Below are 22,351 nucleotides of genomic sequence, written 5' to 3'. Positions count from 1 at the left end.
ACCCACTCCAAAGCGTGGGAAAACGCAACAGTCTGCTGGCAAGGTTATGGCGTCTGTATTTGGGATGCACATGGAATAATTTTCATTGAATACCTTGAAAAAGGACCATCAACAGCGTCTATTACATAGCGTTATTAGACCGTTTGAAGGACGAAATCGCCGAAAATCGGCCACATTTGAAGAAAAAGAAAGTGCTGCTTCACCAAGACAATACACCGTGTCAGTGAAAACGATAGCAATAATCCATGAATTGGGCTTCAAATTGCTTCCTCATCCACCGTCTTCTCCAGATCTGGTCACCAGCGACTATTTCCTGTTCTCAGATCTCAAAGTAATGCTCGCTGGGAAGAAATTTTCGTCGAATGAAGAGGTGATCGCCGAAACAGAGGCCTATTTTGAAGCAAAGGACAAATCGTACTACAGATATGGTATTGAAAAATTGGAGGGTCGCTATAATCAGTGTATCACCCTTGAAGGGAATTATGTTGAATAAAAAAACTAATTTTGCCAAAAAAAAATGTTTTACTATGATAGGTCTGGGACTTTTCAATTAACCTGTTATATTCTCAATATATTTTTACAGAACAAAATATGTTATAACAATTTAATTAAAAATGTATTTGCAAGATTCAATCTACGTCTTATAACTAGGGCATTATTTTTATCAAATCACTCAGATTAGTTGAGAAATTAAATATGATACATTAATATTTGAGTAAACAGAATAATTTTAATATACACAAGGACTATCTGAATAAAACAATTCAATTTATATTTCATTTTAATTTAACAAGAAAGAATAGGAAATTAAAATAAAAATATGTTATATGTAGTCATTAAAATATTGATTCATATATTCTTATACTTGTTGGTCCATACTTTAAAAAAGTTGAATGGAATTTTTTTAGTTACTAATTTTTCAACCTTTTACGTAGCGGTGCAAGGCCAACTTAACTTGTTTGAAGTTAATAATATTTTAAAATAACCTGCAAGAAACGAGTTTATAAATCAGTATATAAAAATATTTAAAATTATTGTTATTTATTTATGTCAAAACTTATATCTTTAAAATTAATAGTGTCATGAAATAAATTATAAATATTTCAACTATATGACAAATATTTCAAGTCAGTGATCGTTATATTGTTCTACTTCCAAATTTCAAATTTCACTTAATATAACTTTACACATGTTAATTCCTTATAAAAATTAATATTTTTATAACTAATTAAGAAACAACCCAATATAATAAAAATATTAATATCCTGACATCTATGGGTATCTGTCATAAACTATATATTTAATAAGAATAAATGAAGTTTGTTTTAAAAAATAATCGTAAGAATGGATAACATTTATCAGTTATACAGACCTAAAACAGTTATAAAACAATTTTAATAAATATATATCATGAATTTGACTGATAGTTTCACGTGTTATTTTGTTTAAAATTTAGTTCTTAATCAATATATAACATATCTGATAGACAGTTGCACTATTTCATCAAAATTTTGAATGATTCTTTATATTATATTTTTCCCAAGATTACATGAATTTTACAAATTTAAAATTAATAAGAAATGTTTTCTGAAAAATGATTAATTAACTAAGCTCTCATTAGATGGCACCAGCATATTTTCTTATATCTCCCTTACACTCATTGGGAATAAAGAAATTCACCTTTACTTTTAAATATGTCGTAGTCTGGTTGTCACAACACGTCAAAGGAAATGTCAAATAGTCAGTATCCTTATAAAAAGTATTTCTACATATTAACTAATCGTTGTGATATTTTTAGTAAGTCATATAACAGTCTAAAATTTAGTGTTGTATTGTGTAATATTGTTATAAGTTTAGCAAAAATCAACGCAAATTTAAAAAATTAACGGTACAGCTGGATGAAGGTCTTGTAATGTGACTCATGTTTACAATATTGACAGTTGTTTTAATTCGCAGATCGTTATAAAAAACATCTTTTTTCTATATTAAAAGAATATTTACTATAATATAACAAATGTATTTTTCCTTTTAGGAAGTTTACTTTAAAGAATTCAAACCTGTTATGATATTTTGATTGTGAAAGTTGTATACTGACAAAATGAGTACAATCATCGAAGCCCCTACATTTTCAAGTAAAGATGAAGAAATTGAGTTTTGGAAAAATTTAGCTCATGAATATTTGCAGGCGTAAGTAGTAGCAAAAAGTATTTCCAAAAAGATAATTTTTTTGTATATTCAGAGTCGACAGGGCCCAAAAAGATGCAGATGAATTCATGATGGAATCAAAACAACTTGAAAATGAGTATGAAACTACAATTGATCAGAATGAGAGAAAAATCAAAGATTTAAGCATTGCTAATAACAGGACTCAAAATGAAATTGATGCTTTAAGGGTACAATAATACATGTTTTTTTGTTATGGGTTATTTATAACCTTAAAGATAACATTAACTGTAATAACTGTAATATTATATTTAAGGTTAAATTGGATATTTGTTATAAAGAAACGAGCAATCAACAAACTGAAATAGATTCATTAAAGTCGGAGAAGAAACAACTCTTAGCAAAAATTCGAGACTTGGAACAACTAAATGATGACTTAGAAAGATCTAGAAGAATAGTGGAAGAGAGCATCTCAGGTTTTGAGCAGGCTCTTAATTCAGCCTTAGAAAAAAATGCTATATTAGAAAGTGAAGTGGATGAAAAAGAAAATTTAAAAGAAAAATTACAAAGGCTTGCTGATGAAACAAGGGGTTAGTTATTTTTTCCAAGATATTTTTAACATTATTTTGCAATGCAATGTTTTTAATGTAGCCTAGTATTTCATTTTATTATTAAATCCCAAGTTATAAAATGTATAACATAATTTATTTTTTAGGCGACATAACCTAATAAGATATTAATATTTATTTTCAGATCTTAAGCAAGAATTACTAGTTAAAGAAAAGGAGAGAGTACCAGACAATGAAAGATATATGAATGGCTTTATTGATAACCGGCTGAAAGAAAGTGAGACCCAAACATCTCCAGCAAAACGTAAGCTAAACCGATTTAATAAGGCTTACAAGAGTTTTTCTGCATTCTGTCGCAGAAATACTTCTGCTTAAATATTTCAAGCATGTTTGTGTGTGTGTGATCTGTGTTGAACTAGAGTTTCGCGAATAGTGACCACTATCTTATTTGGTATTGTTACTGTTTCCAAATAAGGTAGATGAGTCTATTGAACAGGGTATTGAAATGTTGAAAAGTGCACTTACATAGTGGAAATGATATGTAACTAAAACCGTCCAGTATTTAATATAGTGGGTTTTAAGGGATAAATATATAATTTAAGAATTGTGACAGAGTTCCTTATTAAGAATTATTAAGGAAGTGCATTATAATCGTATTATTAAATTTGTAGTTTTCCCATTTTCAAATAGCTCACATAATATGAGTTTCTAACTTTATTGAATTTACCAAAAATAGTTATTATGATGATGTCAAAGAAATAATATATTTTCAAACTAAAAGGTTAGAAGTATTCAAATTTCCTTTTTGTTCCTTAATATAGATTAAGTTATACTATTCTAAGCCTTTTATTGTGTAAGTAACAAGACTCAAATTAATCATCACCTCCTTTGAGGCTTTTTTTAACCAACCATTCTCTATTAACTGTTCTCTACTAATTAAAATATCTAATGGTTATGGTATGGTTATCAGCTACATATCACGATAGAACAGTTATTATATTATCGCCTTATATAATCTTGTTATATACTTAAGGACAAAATTATTTACACAATATCTAACTGTAGCCATTTAGAAAATTCTCTAGCTGGCTTTTATGTCTGTAAAAAAGAGGTTGTACATATATTTCAGTAATTAAATGATACCGTCTTTACTATAATTGTTATAAACATTACATACTTCTATTCCTCTTAGGAGGCATATAAATTATATACACGTGTGTATATAGATTTGTTTATAAATATTTTAAAACTTATGCATGTATATTCGGCTTAATATATTCGATTATAATTATTTGAAGTAATATCAATATAAAATATTAAATAATAATAAAATGTTATATGTCAGTATAATGTTATTCAAATTAAAAGTAGACAATCTAACAAATAACATTTAAAGTCAAATATCAAAATAAAATACATCATATTTTGGTTTGGATCAAAATTGAAAATATTTTCGTTATGTATTTTCTTTTTGAGGAATAACTTTTCAAACAGCACTTACCAAATTAAAGCAATAAAAACCATGGTTAAACAATATTCTAAGAGCAAAAAAAATATTTAAGTAGTCATTAGCTAGAATTCCAAGAACGTCCAAGATTTATTTGGAAATTAAAGTTTTTTTTACATTTTTTCACCAAAACATACTAATAAAAAAAGGATATTGATACTGAAGATTCATATTTGTACATACTATCAACCAACACTGCATGGTCTTTTTTAAATAAAATACTCTAATTTTGTCCTTAAATATAATATAGTAACTAATTTATATTAACTCACATTCCAATGGTATAGATTATGACAGTAGTATCATTAATCTAATTTGCATCACTACTTTAGTATTAATATTTTTTTACTAAAAGCATTTCAAATATTGTATCTAATTTAATTTTATATAAAATCTGAATAAAAACGATACAACTATTAGGACTTGTTTTATTTTTTGTGTTGAGTCTTGTACTTGCATGTCCTCGACCTACTTTCACGCTCCTAGCATGGTATCCTGTTGTCCTTCTGTTCGCCTTAGTAAGTTGTAAATCAAATTTAAATAATAGCTTCTATCATTACCCTAAAGATAAACGATATATTGCATGACTAAGAGCAGATAAACTAAGAATTAGTTGGCTGTTAGAAAAGAAACGTTCATGGTATAGAAAACATTTTTTTGTAGGAGAGTACCAGCCACCTTTGTCGCCGGCATCAAGAGTAATGGCTATAAATATCGTCAGTGATCTAATTAGGAAAGTAGGGGTAAGTCATTTCCAGTTTTTTTTTTGCATGATCAGTAGAGTGTAAATGTAGTTTTTTTATGATATACTGGGGTGCACTAAAATTAATCTAACTGTAAATACATTTGAATAGCCAATATATGCACTCTGATTTTTTCAGTTTAATATGTAAGATTATTTAACTATTATAGTTATGACTTTCAGGAAAAAATTGCTAAATGCCACTTATACATGTATGATAAAACATACTGTGATATCTTATATAAACATATCTTGATAATCAAATTGACTGAAAAGGTAAACATTAATAAATTAATCCGTTTCCATTAGCAAAGAATTTTTTTTTAGATTAAGTTTTGATTGACTTTATTACTTTATCCATATTTTTAATTTACATATCACAATCCCAAATAATTATCATTGGCAGACTACTCAATATCCAGATTATTTATCTAAAATCAAATATTATATTTATAATATTTGATAATAAAATATATATATAATAAATACTAAAATATATATATAAATGATAATAAAATATATATATAATAATATATATATATATATATAATATATATAATAAAATACAATATTTATCTAATAAATCAAAAATTAAATTCAGACTTTATGGAACTAATATTGCATGAGATAGAAATTAATAGTTTTAAGCATTTTTAATATTTCTATTTTATTTGGAATCAAATGGGAACTGAGAGACTTGATTTTTAAGTAGCTTGACATTAACAAGTCAATTGAAAAGTCCCCGGCCTACCATAGTAAAACACATTTTTTTAGCAAACTTAGTTTTTTTAATTTAACATAATTCCCTTCAAGGGTGATACACAGATTATAGCGACCCTCCGACTTTTCGATACCATTTTTGTAGTAGGATTTGTCTTTTGTTTCAAAATAAGCCTCAGTTTAGACGATAACCTCTTCATTCGACGAAAATTTCTTCCCAGCGAGCATTCTTTTGAAATCTAAGAACAAGAAATAGTCGCTGGGGGGTTAGATCTGGAGAATACGGTGGATGAGGAAGCAATTCGAACCCCAATTCATGGATTTTTGACACGGTGCATTGTCTTGGTGAAGCAGCACTTTCTTTTTCTTCAAATGCGGCCGTTTTCGGCTATTCCGCCCTTCAAACGGTCCGTTAACGTTATGTAATAGTCGCTGTTGATGATTCTTCCTTTTTCAAGGTAGTCAATGAAAATTATTCCATACGCATCCCAAAATACAGACGCCATAACCTTGCCAGCCGACTGTTGCGTTTTCCCACGCTTTAGAGCGGGTTCATCCTGTGCAGTCCACTCGGATGAGTGTCGATTGGACTTCGAAGTAACATGATGGAACCATGTTTCATCCGTTGTCACATATCGACGCAAAAACTCGGGTTTATTACGCTTGATCATCTTCAAACACTGCTCCGAATCATTAACTCATCATTGTTTTTGGTCAAAAGTGAGCTCGCACGACACCCACTGTGCACAGGGCTTTCTCATACCCAAATATTCGTGAATGATATGATGTACACGTTCAGTTGTTATCTTTGAGTGTCTGCTATTTCATTCAGTTTCAATTTACGATCATTCAAAATCATTTTGTGGATTTTTTAAATGTTTTCGTCGGTAACAACCTCTTTTGGGCGTTCACCGTCTTCGGCACTTTCACCACGTCTAAACATAGCATACCAATCCTTGATGGTTGATTTTCCTGGGGCAGTATCCGGAAACTCGGCATCAAGCCAAATTTTTGCTTCAACTGTATTTTTCCCTTCAAAAAGCAATATTTTATCAAGACGCGAAATTCCTTTTTATCCAGTTTTTTTCTTCACAATAACAAAAGTTGTTTCACTCAAAATGCTATAATTCACAAACTAATGCCCGACTGCTGTCAAATTTATAGACGCATATTTTGAGGGTTAGGGCTAACTAAAAAACATATGGATTTAATTCTAGTAGCGCCTGACACAGGCTGGGGACTTTTCAATTGACTTGTTACTTCTATTGAAAATTAGCAAGTCTATAATATAATTTTTTACCAATAGAAGTGAGTGTCGTAATTGTTAACTATTGTAAATTAATTTAAAAGACGATATATTTATTAAAGACATGTATTTATCCCTTTTACTTTTTTGTTTAGTTTTATTGGATTTTTTTTATACCGTCAACAATATTCATAGTATTCAATGTATGATATATTGAAATAATATTCAATGTATCAAAATATAACGCAAAGGTAAGCACGCACTTATAGGCATTGATCGTATGGAATTTTTTGATATATTCTTGGTATATTATTATCTTTCTAGTCCGTACCGTATGTAAAGTTCGTGTTACTTGAACATATAGGATAAAAATAATTACCGTCTTTACTTTAAATTACATGAAGCTCTTATACACATACAGACGTATAGTATGGATAGAATTCTATCCTGAATTATATAGAAATGAATAGAATATCATGACAAAAAAACCCGATTCGTTGGATGCGTACAAGTGCGCGCTTACCTTATGGTGGTACATAACGAATAACAATTTCCGTGTAAATATTTAACTCATTGATATACATTTTATTAAAAAGGTCAATTCATTGAAGATGCATTCATTTTCCCAGCACGGCTTGGGTTTTTTAGTTTTGATTTGCACGAAAACATGTTTTGTTATGCTTTTTAGTTGACCAGGTTCCTTTGCTCGAATTGTGGTCAAGTTAAGTGTACAATGTGCAATGTGGATAGAACGCGGCTTAATAGGAATAGTTGCAATTTGTAGTATTTGGTATGGTTGAGGTGGGTACCTTTTTCACACCAATTAACTAATTATGAGCATAAATAAACGCACATCTTTATTTTTAGGGCCTTGAACGACGTTTAGATTATAGGGATCTACAGACCAGTGACCTGAGGTAAATTCTAATTATTAGAAAAACACAATTTTTTGTAGTACAACTTAATAGTAATTATTGTTTATCTACACAAAAACATTGACAAAATAAAACATATAACAGATTTATGTATATTTCAGAAGATCAAGACATTCTTCAATAAATGGTTCAGCCACCAGTATGAATGGAATTTCCAAATAGGAATAACTAATTTCTACTTACTAAAGTAAATTAAATGCATTAACTAGTCTAGGAACGAGCTTAAAAATACATTACTTTTTAATAATCTTTGTATTATATATATGGTTTATGTAAAAAATATTTAGGTCCAAAATCTACAGTATTATGAAAGTTTCTTAGTAATGTGGACTGATATAAAAGTGTGATTGACCATTGGTATAAGTTTTTCTCTTTATTTCGAGATTAAATCCAGTAGTTATTTAAGAAAGAATGTACAAACCTTTCATTTATCTTGCCGCTAGTTATAATTGGTATATAGAGTGATGCTTTATTTTACACAATAACAAAAATGGATAGTTATAAAATATTGTAATTTCACAGAATTCAATTGTGTTAATTGCGCAAGATGTTATCACACTATATATTACTTCAGTTTATACTAACTACTGTTATATGTAAATTAGGTCTTGGTTTGTTCACAAATTTAATTCCTGAATATTTTTTACATATATTGAATTTGTAAAAAATTTACATTATATCAGGAAACTAGTTGGGCATTTTAATTTATTTCAGGAAGTAGTCCCTCTTTCTATTCCTCTAATATGGTGCAAAATATTACTGGGAATAACAGGCTGAAAATATTTATTGTGATTATATATTTTTTTATGTCATTTTACTGACATGAATTAAATATTTTTTGTTTGGATTATTAACATTTAAATTATTTTCAAAAGATTTAATAGACATTTTTATATATTGCCCTTGTATAATGCCTATAGAGAGATATATTTTTATTTATAAATATGAAATTTCAATTAAGCTCTATAATAGTATATCATTCTCTCTAATAGCATTTTATGGGTACTTTAGTTCATAATCTATGAGATTTATATGTAAATTTATTAAATAAGGTTTCGAATTCATTTCAAACCATCATAACCCAATACATTTATCGACGAAAATAAATATGCATTAACAAATACACAACCTTACATGATACAATATGATAGCAAATGTTGTGAAATATAATGTAATCGTCCTTATTTCTGTTTTATTAAATTATTTTCATACTCTAGTGATAGCCATAGTAAATTAGTGTTTTAAGATATTCTATACACTATATACTACCATATACAAAAATTAAGCAATCCTGGCCTTCATGGAGAAAGCCTTAATAAAGTCATATTTTATATATAATGACTCCAATCATATTTTTCACAGCCGATTCACATTAATTTTTTCAACAATTTCCTAAACTAATATAATTTAGTTAGTTTTTAAATGGTGAACGGTTCTTATTAATACTATTTCATACACCTGGACAATAGCTGTAATTATTTGGCTTTTAAATATTTCGGGATAGAAAATAATTTGTATTAAGTTCAGTAACTCCTTAACCAATCGATAGGTACAAATAATGTAAAGTTCATTTCATTATATTCCATTTAATTTAATTTTTAATATTTAATCGTATTTGTAGTATATGAAATATTATTGTAATTACTGTAACAATATAACTTCTTTATTAAACAAATTTTGTTTTCATATACTACTTATATTTATTGTATTGGTTTACTATAGAGAGTTACTTCTAATATTATACTTTTATCTTAAAACATAGTGTTTTTTTTTTAATTAACAATAGCTGATTGAAACTCACAGAATATTAAAATAATTTCAATTTGTACAACTTAAATTTTATTATGTATGAACTCAACTGCAATAAAAAATAAACTTGGCGGAATCAATCCAAAATATGTTGTAACTAACCCAATTTTTATTCTCATTTTATATAAAATTGAAAAAAAACAATTGCATGAACATTTTTCATCAGAAAATGTTTTAAGTGAATTAACCACTTGTTTTCTCATTTTGTCAACACATATTCATTTTTATATGGAGCTATATATTGAAAAATACACATATGCATTTTCTGTACATCTATATTAATTCTCCAGTGAAAACACGTGATATTATTTGACCAATATTGAATTCCCTTCCAGTGTTATTGTTAGACATCAGTCCAAAACATTCAAATAATGATAAAGGAGTCAAACTAATCATAGCTTTCACATGCTTGTTGTTCTTTGAAGGTTTATATGTGATAAATATGTTTCCTTAAATAAAATAAATATTAAGACATTCGTGTTACACTCATTCTTACATTCTTGTTAATCTACCTGCAAATCTAGGAGAATCAATAATCCATAGAACTAACAAATACAAAGGTATATTATTTAGAGCATTTTTCAGAGCATGTATTAATTCAATAGTGATTACAGTAGCCAGTCTTAACTGAAAATGAATTTTTGTTAACATAAAAATGAATACTCATAAAAAACTTACAGCTACAAACACTGTATAATACATCAGAGTAGTAGGCAACAAAAATAACATAATAGTAAATCCCAATGTTCCAATAAATAATTGGTTAGATGAATATTCACAAGAATCTACTCTGTTTCTCAGAGGATTAAATTTTCTGCCTATAAATAATCTCCATAATGCACTCAGGCCCCTTATTTGTAAATAAAATAATCTTTAAATGAAATCAGAATTAAATTTAAAAATGGATTTCAAAATGTAAGGTACATACCTGGCAGCATACACATAAATACAATATGTATGGAATGTAACTATTGAAATAATATCACAAAAAATTGCAATAATAAAAGATATGCCAAAAAATCCAGGAATCAATATTAATTGAAAAAATATGCCTAATTGGTGGTGAATGGCTTGCAAAAAAACCCTCCATAAATTAATATGATAAAAGAAAAATCTTCCTAATGAACGGTTAAATGAATAATTCAGCTTTAAACCTATAGGAGATCCCATTAAATAAATCAACAAATTTCTTAAATATCCCACAAACCCCTAAAACATCAAAAATGAAGTTCACAAAAACACTTACATAATTATATGGTATACCTGTATAAAATCATCAAATTTTTTTAAAATAATCAGCTTATATCTTAGGCCTAAATATACTAACATAACTCCAAGTATTATATCAATAAGCTTGACAAAAATTATGTTTTTTATTTTTAATGAAATATTTTTTTCTTTGATAATTTTTAAACACTCTACAGCATGTTTTAAACTATCGACAGTATGAGATATAATAACTGATTTGGTGATGTTCCTATATTTTGAAAAAATCTAAAAGTATTGTAAATTAGTAAAATTAAAATAATAAAAATATCCAAAACATACCAGAAAACAAAATTGACATATATATATAAGAAAGATAATTATTCTACGTAATGGCCAGCTTGCCTTTGTATGTTTGCTATTTGTGCACAAATAAAGGCTTTCTTTTAGTTCTTTAATATACACTCCATGTTGTGATGAGAAAACTACCTTTGTGTACTTAAAAGCATTATAATCATAAATTAACTCAATAATATTGTATTCAACCTTCTGTTGTTTTATACTGATTTCAAAGTGCTCATTTTTACGTTCCATATATATATGTTCAAGATTAAGAATTGGTTTAAATATACTACCACAATACCCAACTATGTTACTACATTTTTTTGTAGTAATAAGATCATTTGTTATATAATAAACAGTTAAATTACCATAATCTTTACAAAACCCTTCCAAATATCCATCTTTACTTCCTGATAAAGTGTCGGGAATAAATATTAAAACTGTTTTAAGCATATTTAAATATACTATTCAAACAAATGGTACATTATAGGTTATGTTGAAAAGCTCTTCCATTAAAACTATTAACTTTCAAATCATATACAATATAATCATTTATATATACAATTATATTTTATTTTCATATAATATATCATAGACCATTGCTTTGTGTTTATACTAGTACTATGATTTAATTTGAAGATTTTTGTAAATTTAAGACTTATTGTGAATAACTGTTTACACTGTTATATCAGAATGTGTTTCTGTTATCCATTGTATAATTTGCTAAATTAAGTCATTTTGAAACAACATTAAAAACCTTTCAACACTTTTCCTTCAATTAAACAAAAAAAATTGATATTGTAAGTTATTCAAAATTAATTCACAATCATAACATAAACTATAAAACAATTGACCTTTAATGAATTGTTTATTCCAAATCAAATAAAGGCTGAGTTTTTTCATCTACATCATTTAGTGGTCCAGTTCTGTTAATAACAAATCCATATTTCAGTAACACCGGTCCTATATCAGCGCCTTTAAATGTAGTCATTGTTACAAAGATAGGTGTTCTACTTGATCTGAAAACATTATATATTAAAATTCCATTATACAGGTAATATTGCTGGGAAAAGTATAATTAATTATAATATATAAATATAAATAAGTAAGGTAAGTTAGAAGGGAAATCCATTAAAATGTTAGTTGGCATTGGTCATATCGAAAAGAGAAAGGGCTCTAGACTTCAAAATATAAGACTGGTCAAAAAATTTAGAGAAAAAAGAAGTTGGCTAATAATGCTAGTGCAATTGATAGGAAGTTATTGAAGTTAACTAAGATTGAAAATATCAACATCTTACTACATTGCTTGGTAATGGCTCCAGAGCATCTTACCAATTTATGGAATTTTGGTGAAGTATAATTTACTACAAAAATGCTTCATTTTCAGACTTATAGCTTTCAGACAGGCATACCTGTTAGTCCCAATTCAAAACACAAAGTGCTCATAACAAGACAACCAGAGGAAGTGACATGCTGTAAATAAAAAAGTAACTAATATCAATATGGATGAAATTTTAGGAGACTACCCTTATTATTGAAAGGATAGTTAGATTTTTAAAAAATTAATGAAAATGTGTTATTTTTTTAAGATGAAAATTATCGAAATTTATAGTACACAATTATAAACCACTAGTAAGATATTTGTATATAACTTTAAGGATTTCAAAAACTGTAATAATTAATACAGTAGATTTTAAAATTTTAGAAACTCTTATTTACATTAATATAAAATAACACTCACTTGAAATGGCACAAAAAATTCTTGAATATAACGTGACTCTGAAAAAATATATCACCATTTTCTGTATGAGTATCACAAGATTGGTAATTACACAGCTGAACTTTCATAGCCTAAAACATAGTAACCACATATTTACCATACATTTGATATAATTAGATTTTTTGTAAAACCAAAATAAATCAAATAACCTACCTGAAAAGACAGATCAATAAATTCTTTTTTTATCTGTTTAATTTGGTTTAGCTGGGTACTAAATTCAAAACCAAAATCCACTGCATACATCTACAAATAAATAATTTAAAAAAAAAAGTAACTAACCTAATCTTACAATGTCCTACTTTAAAAGTGGCAACTTTAAAATTGGTATCTATGACGGTTGCTCTTAACCAAATACCCAAATTTTTATGGTAAGCAACAACGAGTTCTCCTATATGAGGGCTCAGTTCTAATTCCTTGTATTTAACTACACTGTTATTCATAGTATTAACTAGGTCTGATAAATCTCTGTCCATGGTAACATTAACTAAAATATTTTTATATAAATATAATCAACAAAACTACTATTGAACGCACTTCTTTTATTTATCACTGGATTCTGAACTATATGAATAAACATTGTTGAAAAATCTAAGTAAGCTGTGATCAAAACTTGTCGAGTTTCACCACAATTTATTAATAAAGGTGCACTCTTTGCAATGGAATAAGCAGGTATTTTATCAGTTGTATATCCGTCTGAAAAGTAAACGATCAATAGTTAAATTTCTCCAAATTTATATTAATTACTAACTAGTTTTTTGTACTACTTTGGCTGAAAAATAGAAAATGAGGTTTTAAAATATACCTTTCAAGACTATGTGTTCCAATTTACAGTTTTTTCCTTTAAAGCAAGTTCCATCTTGACGCGAAAATTTACACACACGTTTTCCGTCCTTTGGCTCATAACCCCATATTAACTCGCTTAAATTATTGGCTTTATCTTCATCACAAATATTTTCCAAAAAACTAATCCCTTCGAAATTTTCATATGAAACTATAAGATTTATAATTGTAGTAATAACTTGTATCTTAAAGGACTTATATTATAGTGTAAATACTGAACTCACTTGCATCAGTTATCTCCACAGCTAATTCCATATCAATTAACATATCACCTATAGTGTCTTCACATTGCTCGCCATATTGAGCTAAATCAACCGCTACAGAATCTCTACAATTGATAAAAAGCAAAGAATTAGTTTATTATTATAGTTTTAAATATGTATAATAATTACCCCTGCACATATCCAAATACAACCTCAAATAATGTATTATCCGATTCCGTGCTAGCAGAATTTAGGCATGCTATATCCCGTAAACAACGAATGGTTATATCTGGCCATTCAGTCAATTTATTAGTAATAGTTGATTCTGGAGGATATAACTAAAATATATTAAACATTATTTAATATATATATACAAAAAAATATGATGTTTGTCGCTCACTAAGAGATTCTAAATTTAGATTTTCTAAAAATGGTACTAAAGGCTATGCACACTTACATAAGTTACATATAGATATATCCACTCATTCGTATATTTACAGTTGGTCACATCAATATTTTTAACATCGTGCCATAATAAAATTCTTACTTTTGGAATGTGTAACATTCACAAATAAGTTCATGGCCATTTGTTTCATTCAAAGGTACTCTTTACTTTTCATTAAAACAATAGAAAGATCAGTTGATGGATTTACATGTAATCTTACAAGAATTAATGATGATCTATGTGACAGACGCCAAAGCAATATTTCACTGCGCATGTGGCTGAGAGCTGCAGCTGCAATTTTACAGAGCTATTTTTCATGTATCTGCTTATATATCATCGTTTTTCTTAGAATGCATTTAATTGCACTTTCTTGCAAGGATTTTGCTCAATTGGATCTAAATATACTACTACTAAATGCAGATCAGAAGCTTGAACCGGGTCATTGAACATGGTCAAGTTGATACCACGGTCTTATTGACTAATTAACAATAAGTATAAACATTGTTATCCCTGTATAACCTTTCTATCTTTGAAGCATTTGTATTCACGAAAAAACGCATGATCAGTCCATTCTAAACGATTATATACATATTGTTACAGACATTAGAGTATAATGGCTGTAATTTTTAATAAGAATATTAATTGTTAATAACAAAATTGTGCAGTAAATTTTTCCCCATATAATTTATTTTTAATGCGAATCCGGGCATCTTAGGTACTCGTAGTATTATAAGAACGTTGTTTATTTAAGATTTTTTGTATTTGAGATCTTTGGTTTAAAGGAACATATCTTTACAAATCCTTCTGAATTATTTTACATTATTATTGATTCTAAATGTACCTATGAACAGAGAACATAACATCAGAAACTATTATAAATATCAGTTTTAATATCAATACACTATATAATATACATTCATAAATAATAAACATACTAGATAAGCATTTTTAGAGTTGAAATGAATCTCAACTATCTCACCAATCTGATCGAAAATCAAATATATATAGTTGATCTTAAAATTATTAGACAAAAATTATTTTAATTTCTACTTACCAAAGCAAAATGACATTTTTGAGCCAACATTGGTATATTTGTCAACTCTGCTGACAATATTCTCAAATATCTATATGATGTAACATATTTATACCCAAAATCTACAGCTAACACTTCTACATGAACTGGGTCGTTTTCCTAAAAATATTAAATATACTATATTAAAACAATAATGATATATATTGAATGTATTAGGTTGTTCGATAATTGCATGAATATTTTGAGATTGAGAATAGTTAAAAATCAGTAGAATAAGAGAGATGTTATAACAATCTGTACTTAATACATTGATTATGGGGAAATTAATGACAATAGTTTACGCCTATAATTTGCCTCATACACTGTTTATTGTATTCCAATACCCTTGAAGGGGCAAATTGATATGGCAAAATCTAAGAGACATTAATTCAGCTTATTGTGTTGATTATGGCTTAATTACGTCCAGATTTCGTTCGACGCTCAATGATATAAGGGTGATAAGGAAGACCTGACCACTATCTCCTCCATGCAATAATTACGACTCCACTTGGCAAATTGTAAAAAGTTATATACAATCAATAGTAATTGGAGCTACTTGCAGAAGACATCAGGAGTTTCGAAACAACAAATAAAGTTCAGGCTTAAACCTAAACAATATTGAAGTAACCGAAAAGTCACGCGATAAGCGTCGTCGATGAATGATGGGGTCTGTTTTATGAAAAGAATTGACATTCTAGAAACTCCAATTGCCGATGACGAGCCTATAATGGACATCATAATAACTAATTGAGTCAACATAAGTTAACGCCAGAAATAATCAGGACCGATGAAGAAATATTTCAGCAGTTGGATGTTCTGCTTACGCAAAGTGGACAATCGGAAAGAGCCAGCCAGCTTGAAAGAAAAAACAACAGTTGCTCTAATATTGAAGAAGTAATAGTAATAACACAGTAAACAGTGAAAACTATCGATTAATGCCTCCTGATAACTTTTGGAAAATTATTTGTGAAAATCATACAAATGAAACAGTAGAATCAAAAATGAGACAATTAGACAGTAGATAGTAGAGTCGCGGTTATGTAGATAACATTTTCGTACTCCGGCCTTTTATGGAGGAATGCATTAACGTGGAAAACGTACGATTAGCGTTTACATTAATTTTCGTTTTGCATTCGACTGTATACACTAGAATGCGTTATGTTCGCTAATGGTAGCGCTATATTCGCTCATTCAGATGTTGAGATGTTGATAATGAGAGGAAATGTAGGTATTTTAGTACTTAGGAGCAGCAAAACTGAAGATAAATGTGGCATCAACTGCTGAAGTATTAATTAATATGCGATTGATTCCCTTAGATGGTGCGCGTGGAAGAGACGAAATATTATAAACTTTAGTACTCTGAATTTCTTTTGAACGCTTATCTTACCATCCTCATAGACTTGGGCACTCTGTTACAATCCAACATCTGTAAGCTTGGGGTATTTCAAATGCTATATTTAGGGAAAATTTTACATGATTCTCCTCTAGATTATATCAGAGAGGATCACTCATTTAACATATGACAATAAGTGCACAGTAGAATAACACACCCAGAGACACAAATTACAATGGTTTTTGAACACGTCTGTCTAATGAAGTCTAGTGTTGTCCGAGGCCGATCGCTAACTGTGACGAGATTTGGAATCAATAAAGTATTGGTTGAAAAGTAAAATATCCCGAGAGCGAGATGTGGATTGGTGAGTTACCCGTTTTATTACCGTTAGTTAATATAACAATATCAATATAGGTATACACTGATATTCATATTGTTTTTTAGCCAAAGGGTGCGTTGTTTTGATCAATTATTATGATTTTTTTTGGTAATGCAGTGTGTAACAGTTCTTAATCATCATTGTATTTGAAGTAAATTTAACCTATTTATGTAAGAAACTTACCATTTTCCAATCTATTACTTCTGCTCTCAACCATTCCTTTGTCTTGAAGTTGTAAGCACAACAATGTTTCCCAATATTCATAAGAACATCTTCTTTTGAATGATATTTATTTTTTTTGTTTTTTGTTCTGCCTAGTATATCTGTCACCCTACAAAATAATTTTAGATTTATAGTAAATATATATGATATTAATATTGGAATTATGAATTGATTTTATTAAATATTGTTTAAATTAAAAATTACCTAGTTTGGACACTATATGTTTGATTCAATTTACAATGTAAAATTCTTTTAAATCATAATCATTTTGAATTGTGGTTCAATAAACAATTACAGTAAAAATAACAAGAGTGCTAATACAAAATCTTGAGCTGTAATTTAATCTTGTTACTTTAACACTAGATTTTACTTGCTAATAACCAACATGGCTTCTTAAATAGATTTAAGATTACAATACAAAACTGAACAATCCATAAAACAAAATTAAAAAGAGAATAATTTAAAAATTTCTAAGGAATTAATATATCACTAAGCTACTGCATAAAACTTACTTATCTAAAAACTGAGTATTCCTTTCATCAATAATCTGCAGATAAAATTCACTTGGTGATATGAGATGAGAAATTGCACAGATACTTCCTTTAGGAATCTCATTTTTTACTAGAAGTTTTAAATCTGAAATAACATTTATTAAAAATGTGAATATAAGTGCCTAAAAAAGGAATTCATGTCATAGCATTAAAATTATGAATTACCTCGTTTGGCATCTACTTATTAAAATAAACTTTACCTTCTCTCATTCCTCTTTCTCCTAATTTTTGTTTAGTGTTATAATTTAATTCTCCATCGGAAGAAATATTTGTAGGTATAAAATGTATTGATGTGTCAGAACTTTTTACATCTACTTTTTCATTATTCAATCTACAATAAAAAAAAACTACTCATAATAATTGCTCTTATGTGTATATGTTATAATGAATTTTATTACTTTGTTAACTTATTCACTGCAGTACTTTTACAAAGAGCTTTGTTATTACTGCAACTACCTGTTGACATCTGATTACTTGTATTATTTTTCAATTTTTCACCTTTATGAATAGATTTTGATTGTTGTGCATGTGCATTACTTTTTTGATTAAATTTTTGTGTTTTATTTACTTTTTTTCCATTTATCACATCACTCCATTGAGTCTGAAATACTTGTGAAACTGCTACATTTGTAACATTAGAATGGATTTGTTTTTCAATAAATTCTAAAAGATTATGATTTAATGCGCTAAAAAGAGCTACTGCGTTAGTAATATAATTGAATACAAGTTCCTTCTCGTTTGAGAATATCGTGTCTTTCGGGGACACCATCATTTGATACTCTACCTGCAAGTTAGATATTTAATATTTAATAATTTACAGTACTAATTAATTATATAATATACTTACAAGCTCCATTATCTTCTCTATATGCTTATATAAATATTCCTTTTCTTCAGAAAGATGTTGAAAACAATTATTAATTTTTCTTAAATATTTACCTTCCATTTCAAAACGAATGACAAAATGCCTATTTTTAAATAAAAACAAATAAGTCCCTATATTGACAAACTTTGATATAGATTAAAATTATTTGAAACTATTAATTAAACTTTGAATAACATGTAAATAAACATATATTCAAAACGTTAAGCACCACAATAACACTTTGAGAATATAAACGCTTATCGTATATCATATATTTTGCCGGTTCTATTTATAAAAGACAAAACTATTTTTGGGGTTAATAGCAATCTCTTCTTCTCATTTGTAAGGTATATTTAAGTAAAAATTTAACTGATGATATATATATATGGCATACAGTATATTATGCTATATTATTGTCTTTTTGGTATGGATCATGTCATATTAATAATGTTATTAAATTTTAATATTATTATCACAATATTTATGCAATTATATTAAATATATTTAAATTTGAAATTATTGTTATGACTTGTTGCGAAGTATCACAAAATTTTAAAAAGAAGATATTAAAAACTATCTTAATCTATATTTTTTCTTGTCAAAGATCAAGTATCTCTCAAAAGTTATAATTGTTAGGCGCTACTTTGTCAACTCAAAAAAACCATTAATAATATATTCAATCTTAATGAAAATGAGCAAGCATATGTACTCCACTGTTAATCTATCAGATAAAGAATTAAAAGAGCAAGGAAATCGTTTATACAATCTTAGAAAATATGAAGATGCTATTAACTGCTACAGTAAAGCTATTGTAAAAGATGCTGAATATTGCCATTCAATAGTTATTTAAATATGGCATATATTTTTAGATTAAGAATCCAGATGTGGCACTATATTTCACAAATAGAGCTTTATGTTATTTAAAATTGCTAAAATGGGAACAGGCTTGCACTGGTATTTATATTTATATATTTTGTTTTATTTACGTGACTATGTATAATTTGCCATTTTAGATTGCCGAAGAGCTCTTGATATGGATTCTAATTTAGTTAAAGGTCACTTTTTTTTAGGACAAGCATTACTTGAATTGGGAAGTCTTGATGAATCCATTAAACATTTACAAAGAGGTATATTATGTGTATTTATAAACATAATTATTAACATCAATAAAGGAACATCCTTGTAGCTTTAGATTTAGCAAAAGAACAAAAATTTAATTTTGGAGATGATATTGCCTCACAATTAAGGGCAGCTCGAAAAAAAAGATTTTCTATTCAAGAAGAAAAACGAATCTCTCAAGAAATAGAATTACAAACATATCTGAACAGGTTCTTGTTTATATTATAATTTATTTCTACTATATATAATTGTTATTTCAGATTATTAAGAGAGGATAAAGAACAACAAATTAATAAAATAAGATTGGATGAATGTGATAATGAATCTTGCAATAAGAAAATATTAGAAATTGAAGCAAAGTGTGTAAGTAGTGCCCATTACATTTTAATTTCTCATTAAATAATTAACATTTTTAGGAAATGTACATAAATGAATTAAATTCAGTATTTCAGAAAGTAGATGAGAGACGTAGGGTATGTGTTGTTTTTAAATTTAATAAAATTTAATTTCCATTTTTGATAGAAAAGGGAAGTGCCAGATTACTTATGTGGGAAGATTAGTTTTGAAATTCTACAAGAACCGGTTATTACACCAAGTGGTATAACATATGATAAAAAAGATTTGGAAGAGCATTTACAGGTTGGTTGGACTGATAACAAATAATTAATCATCTTACCATTTTTAATCACATAATTTTTAGCGAGTTGGCCATTTCGATCCTGTAACAAGAGTAAAATTGACTCAAGACCAATTAATACCAAATTTTGCAATGAAGGAGGTAGTAGATGCCTTTCTTGCAGATAATGAATGGGCATTGGACTACTAAAGTATATCATTTAATATCTCAAAAACTCCAAAGTTTCAATAGAGAATATGTTATGATTGGACACTAAATCAAAAGCTATTATTGTATAAGGATCTTTGTTTTTCAACATTAGTTATTTCCTGCACAATTTGTTGTATGGGTTATTCCTGTAAATATTTTAAACATTTACTGTTGCCGTTGTGAATTGGACTGTTTATAAATAAACTGATATTTTAACATAAGCTAACAAAATTATTATTAATTAGAAAAACAAATTAACACTACACTTATTTAAACCTATTAAAAGTTAAGAAGAATAGATGTTGGCTAATCTGTAGACACATTTATGTTGTCAATATTAAATGTCATGAAATATACCGGGTGATATTATATAGTTCCTATAACTACTTTCCTTGCAACTTGTTGCTTGAGTTGGGAATTTTTCTATGGTTAGGAATTTCCAGCAGTTTAATAACTATCTGTTGCATATCAAGTTGACATTTTCAAAAAATAAATTTAAGAACTCAAAAACTAAGCAAAAATATTGAAAATAAAAAGCGGTTAAGTAAATTTAAAAGCGGTATGTTTTAATAAAGTATTATTTTGCTTATCTTGACCATAAATACTTCGATTTATATTTAAAAATAGTACGCACTTTTGTTAATCCTTTAAAGTGATCACCGCTAAATAAATTAATTTATAGGAGAATCTTTAATGGATAAACTAAAGAGATTTTTAAGTGGAAATGATACCCCCGATGAAGAAAGTGGGATTATGTCCCAAGTAGGTGTCACATACAATATAAATCATTGGTTATTACTCAAATAAATTAACAATTTATTTTAGATAAATGAAGCATCAACCCTTAGTTGGTCCACTCGTATTAAGGGATTTATTGCTTGCTTTATAATTGGAATATTATTGTCTATATTGGGTTCCTTTGCTCTGTTTCTTAGCAATGGATTAAAAACATTTGCTGTATTTTATACATTTGGAAATATTGTTTCATTATTAAGTACCTGTTTTCTAATGGGACCAGTGAATCAGCTACAGAAAATGTTTCATTCTACAAGAGCCATCGCTACATGTTTAGTCATTGGAAGCTTGATTATGACTTTACTGGCTGCATTAGTGGTATATAACTGTAAGTTTTTAAAAATAAATATTATTTATGAGAATACACTTTTAGTGGCACAATGCAGGCTTAGCTTTATTATTTATTATTATTCAGTCCCTTTCAATGACTTGGTATTCATTATCTTATATTCCATATGCTCGAGATGCAGTTAAGAAAACGGTAATGACATGTGTTACCTGAAGCCAGAGAAACTATTTATCAAATATTTTGTGTACATTATTATAGCTTAAAATTTATATACTTGTATTTAATGTTTTACATTGTATGCATACTTAAATCTGATTATAATATAAATAACTAAAAAGAACATTTTTATTTTTTTTTGTTACATGTGTTTTGAAACATTTTCATTTGTTCATT

The 22,351-nt window shown here is 27.8% G+C and overlaps 5 protein-coding genes across 15 annotated transcripts; 3 read left to right on the top strand and 2 right to left on the bottom strand.

Annotated features, from left to right (window-relative positions):
* Window positions 1-1,684: 1,684 nt before the first annotated feature.
* On the top strand, window positions 1,685-10,165 carry nudE (Nuclear distribution protein nudE). 4 transcript variants are annotated; one of them, XR_013006890.1, is made up of 9 exons: window positions 1,685-1,797; window positions 2,033-2,187; window positions 2,240-2,393; window positions 2,480-2,753; window positions 2,917-3,036; window positions 4,903-4,982; window positions 7,636-7,748; window positions 7,815-7,864; window positions 7,984-8,073. XR_013006890.1 is itself a non-coding variant. In XM_076411822.1 (8 exons), exons 2-8 carry the CDS (start codon window positions 2,099-2,101, stop codon window positions 8,042-8,044), a joined length of 828 nt encoding a protein of 275 aa, XP_076267937.1. In that variant the 5' UTR covers window positions 1,685-1,797; window positions 2,033-2,098; the 3' UTR covers window positions 8,045-10,165. The 4 variants fall into 4 exon arrangements, 3 of the variants coding, with proteins under 3 accessions (XP_076267937.1, XP_076268073.1, XP_076268013.1); XM_076411822.1 differs by lacking the exon at window positions 7,636-7,748 and having other exon boundaries at window positions 7,984-10,165; XM_076411958.1 differs by lacking the exon at window positions 7,636-7,748 and having other exon boundaries at window positions 1,707-1,740; window positions 7,984-10,165.
* PIG-Q (Phosphatidylinositol glycan anchor biosynthesis class Q) lies at window positions 9,951-11,761 on the bottom strand. 3 transcript variants are annotated; one of them, XM_076411009.1, is made up of 7 exons: window positions 11,608-11,736; window positions 11,240-11,395; window positions 10,955-11,185; window positions 10,620-10,900; window positions 10,370-10,562; window positions 10,204-10,318; window positions 9,951-10,140 (listed from the first exon to the last, which is right to left on the bottom strand). In XM_076411009.1, the coding sequence occupies exons 1-7, from the start codon at window positions 11,638-11,640 to the stop codon at window positions 9,965-9,967; spliced, it is 1,185 nt and encodes a 394-aa protein (XP_076267124.1). In that variant the 5' UTR covers window positions 11,641-11,736; the 3' UTR covers window positions 9,951-9,964. The 3 variants fall into 3 exon arrangements, with proteins under 3 accessions (XP_076267124.1, XP_076267055.1, XP_076267207.1); XM_076410940.1 differs by having other exon boundaries at window positions 11,240-11,761; XM_076411092.1 differs by lacking the exons at window positions 10,370-10,562; window positions 10,620-10,900; window positions 10,955-11,185; window positions 11,240-11,395 and having other exon boundaries at window positions 11,608-11,760.
* A 4-nt stretch (window positions 11,762-11,765) lies between these two features.
* Window positions 11,766-21,152, bottom strand: LOC143200240 (uncharacterized). 5 transcript variants are annotated; one of them, XR_013006723.1, is made up of 16 exons: window positions 20,725-21,138; window positions 18,912-19,032; window positions 18,463-18,848; window positions 18,265-18,395; window positions 18,026-18,149; window positions 17,475-17,622; window positions 15,562-15,699; window positions 14,252-14,400; window positions 14,084-14,187; window positions 13,822-14,010; window positions 13,554-13,712; window positions 13,319-13,503; window positions 13,173-13,262; window positions 12,892-13,090; window positions 12,538-12,730; window positions 11,766-12,258 (listed from the first exon to the last, which is right to left on the bottom strand). XR_013006723.1 is itself a non-coding variant. In XM_076410680.1 (15 exons), exons 2-15 carry the CDS (start codon window positions 19,008-19,010, stop codon window positions 12,108-12,110), a joined length of 2,163 nt encoding a protein of 720 aa, XP_076266795.1. In that variant the 5' UTR covers window positions 19,011-19,032; window positions 20,725-21,152; the 3' UTR covers window positions 11,766-12,107. The 5 variants fall into 5 exon arrangements, 2 of the variants coding, with proteins under 2 accessions (XP_076266795.1, XP_076266870.1); XR_013006726.1 differs by having other exon boundaries at window positions 12,538-12,712; window positions 12,870-13,090; window positions 20,725-21,136; XM_076410680.1 differs by lacking the exon at window positions 12,538-12,730 and having other exon boundaries at window positions 12,981-13,090; window positions 20,725-21,152.
* STUB1 (STIP1 homology and U-box containing protein 1) lies at window positions 19,526-21,095 on the top strand. The gene is made up of 8 exons (XM_076412603.1): window positions 19,526-19,740; window positions 19,799-19,883; window positions 19,943-20,056; window positions 20,116-20,257; window positions 20,309-20,411; window positions 20,465-20,521; window positions 20,571-20,687; window positions 20,749-21,095. Exons 1-8 carry the CDS (start codon window positions 19,615-19,617, stop codon window positions 20,872-20,874), a joined length of 870 nt encoding a protein of 289 aa, XP_076268718.1. The 5' UTR covers window positions 19,526-19,614; the 3' UTR covers window positions 20,875-21,095.
* A 92-nt stretch (window positions 21,153-21,244) lies between the features above and the next one.
* LOC143201354 (vesicle transport protein SFT2B) lies at window positions 21,245-22,298 on the top strand. Of its 2 annotated transcripts, none has more exons than XM_076412392.1 (4): window positions 21,245-21,433; window positions 21,557-21,636; window positions 21,700-21,987; window positions 22,043-22,298. In XM_076412392.1, the coding sequence occupies exons 2-4, from the start codon at window positions 21,568-21,570 to the stop codon at window positions 22,169-22,171; spliced, it is 486 nt and encodes a 161-aa protein (XP_076268507.1). In that variant the 5' UTR covers window positions 21,245-21,433; window positions 21,557-21,567; the 3' UTR covers window positions 22,172-22,298. The 2 variants fall into 2 exon arrangements, with proteins under 2 accessions (XP_076268507.1, XP_076268594.1); XM_076412479.1 differs by having other exon boundaries at window positions 21,360-21,500.
* The last annotated feature ends 53 nt before the right edge of the window (window positions 22,299-22,351 follow it).

Source organism: Rhynchophorus ferrugineus, unplaced genomic scaffold (assembly GCF_030347505.1).
Source record: "Rhynchophorus ferrugineus isolate W39M unplaced genomic scaffold, kcgeb_rfMv2 rfM1, whole genome shotgun sequence".
NCBI lineage: Eukaryota > Metazoa > Arthropoda > Insecta > Coleoptera > Curculionidae > Rhynchophorus > Rhynchophorus ferrugineus.
The sequence above is the reverse complement of the archived record's forward strand: the minus strand, read 5'-3'. Positions and strand labels throughout refer to the sequence as shown.

Bases quoted from the DNA above. Each gene is read 5' to 3' on its own strand.
- STUB1 (XM_076412603.1), top strand. From the start codon at position 19,615: ATGAAAATGAGCAAGCATATGTACTCCACTGTTAATCTATCAGATAAA. The intron at 19,884-19,942 runs GTATTTATATTT...TTGCCATTTTAG, and splicing joins ATGGGAACAGGCTTGCACTG to ATTGCCGAAGAGCTCTTGAT. The intron at 20,258-20,308 runs GTTCTTGTTTAT...TTGTTATTTCAG, and splicing joins TTACAAACATATCTGAACAG to ATTATTAAGAGAGGATAAAG.
- LOC143200240 (XM_076410680.1), bottom strand. From the start codon at position 19,010: ATGGAAGGTAAATATTTAAGAAAAATTAATAATTGTTTTCAACATCTT. The intron at 13,504-13,553 runs GTGCGTTCAATA...AAAATATTTTAG, and splicing joins TCCAGTGATAAATAAAAGAA to TTAATGTTACCATGGACAGA. The intron at 13,091-13,172 runs GTAGGTTATTTG...ACTATGTTTTAG, and splicing joins TTATTGATCTGTCTTTTCAG to GCTATGAAAGTTCAGCTGTG.
- LOC143201354 (XM_076412392.1), top strand. From the start codon at position 21,568: ATGGATAAACTAAAGAGATTTTTAAGTGGAAATGATACCCCCGATGAA. The intron at 21,637-21,699 runs GTAGGTGTCACA...AATTTATTTTAG, and splicing joins AAAGTGGGATTATGTCCCAA to ATAAATGAAGCATCAACCCT. The intron at 21,988-22,042 runs GTATATAACTGT...ATACACTTTTAG, and splicing joins CTTTACTGGCTGCATTAGTG to TGGCACAATGCAGGCTTAGC.
- nudE (XM_076411822.1), top strand. From the start codon at position 2,099: ATGAGTACAATCATCGAAGCCCCTACATTTTCAAGTAAAGATGAAGAA. The intron at 3,037-4,902 runs GTAAGCTAAACC...ATTTTTTTGTAG, and splicing joins CCAAACATCTCCAGCAAAAC to GAGAGTACCAGCCACCTTTG. The intron at 7,865-7,983 runs GTAAATTCTAAT...TGTATATTTCAG, and splicing joins CTACAGACCAGTGACCTGAG to AAGATCAAGACATTCTTCAA.
- PIG-Q (XM_076410940.1), bottom strand. From the start codon at position 11,692: ATGCTTAAAACAGTTTTAATATTTATTCCCGACACTTTATCAGGAAGT. The intron at 11,186-11,239 runs GTATGTTTTGGA...CAATACTTTTAG, and splicing joins TATGTCAATTTTGTTTTCTG to ATTTTTTCAAAATATAGGAA. The intron at 10,563-10,619 runs GTATGTACCTTA...TTTCATTTAAAG, and splicing joins ATTTATGTGTATGCTGCCAG to ATTATTTTATTTACAAATAA.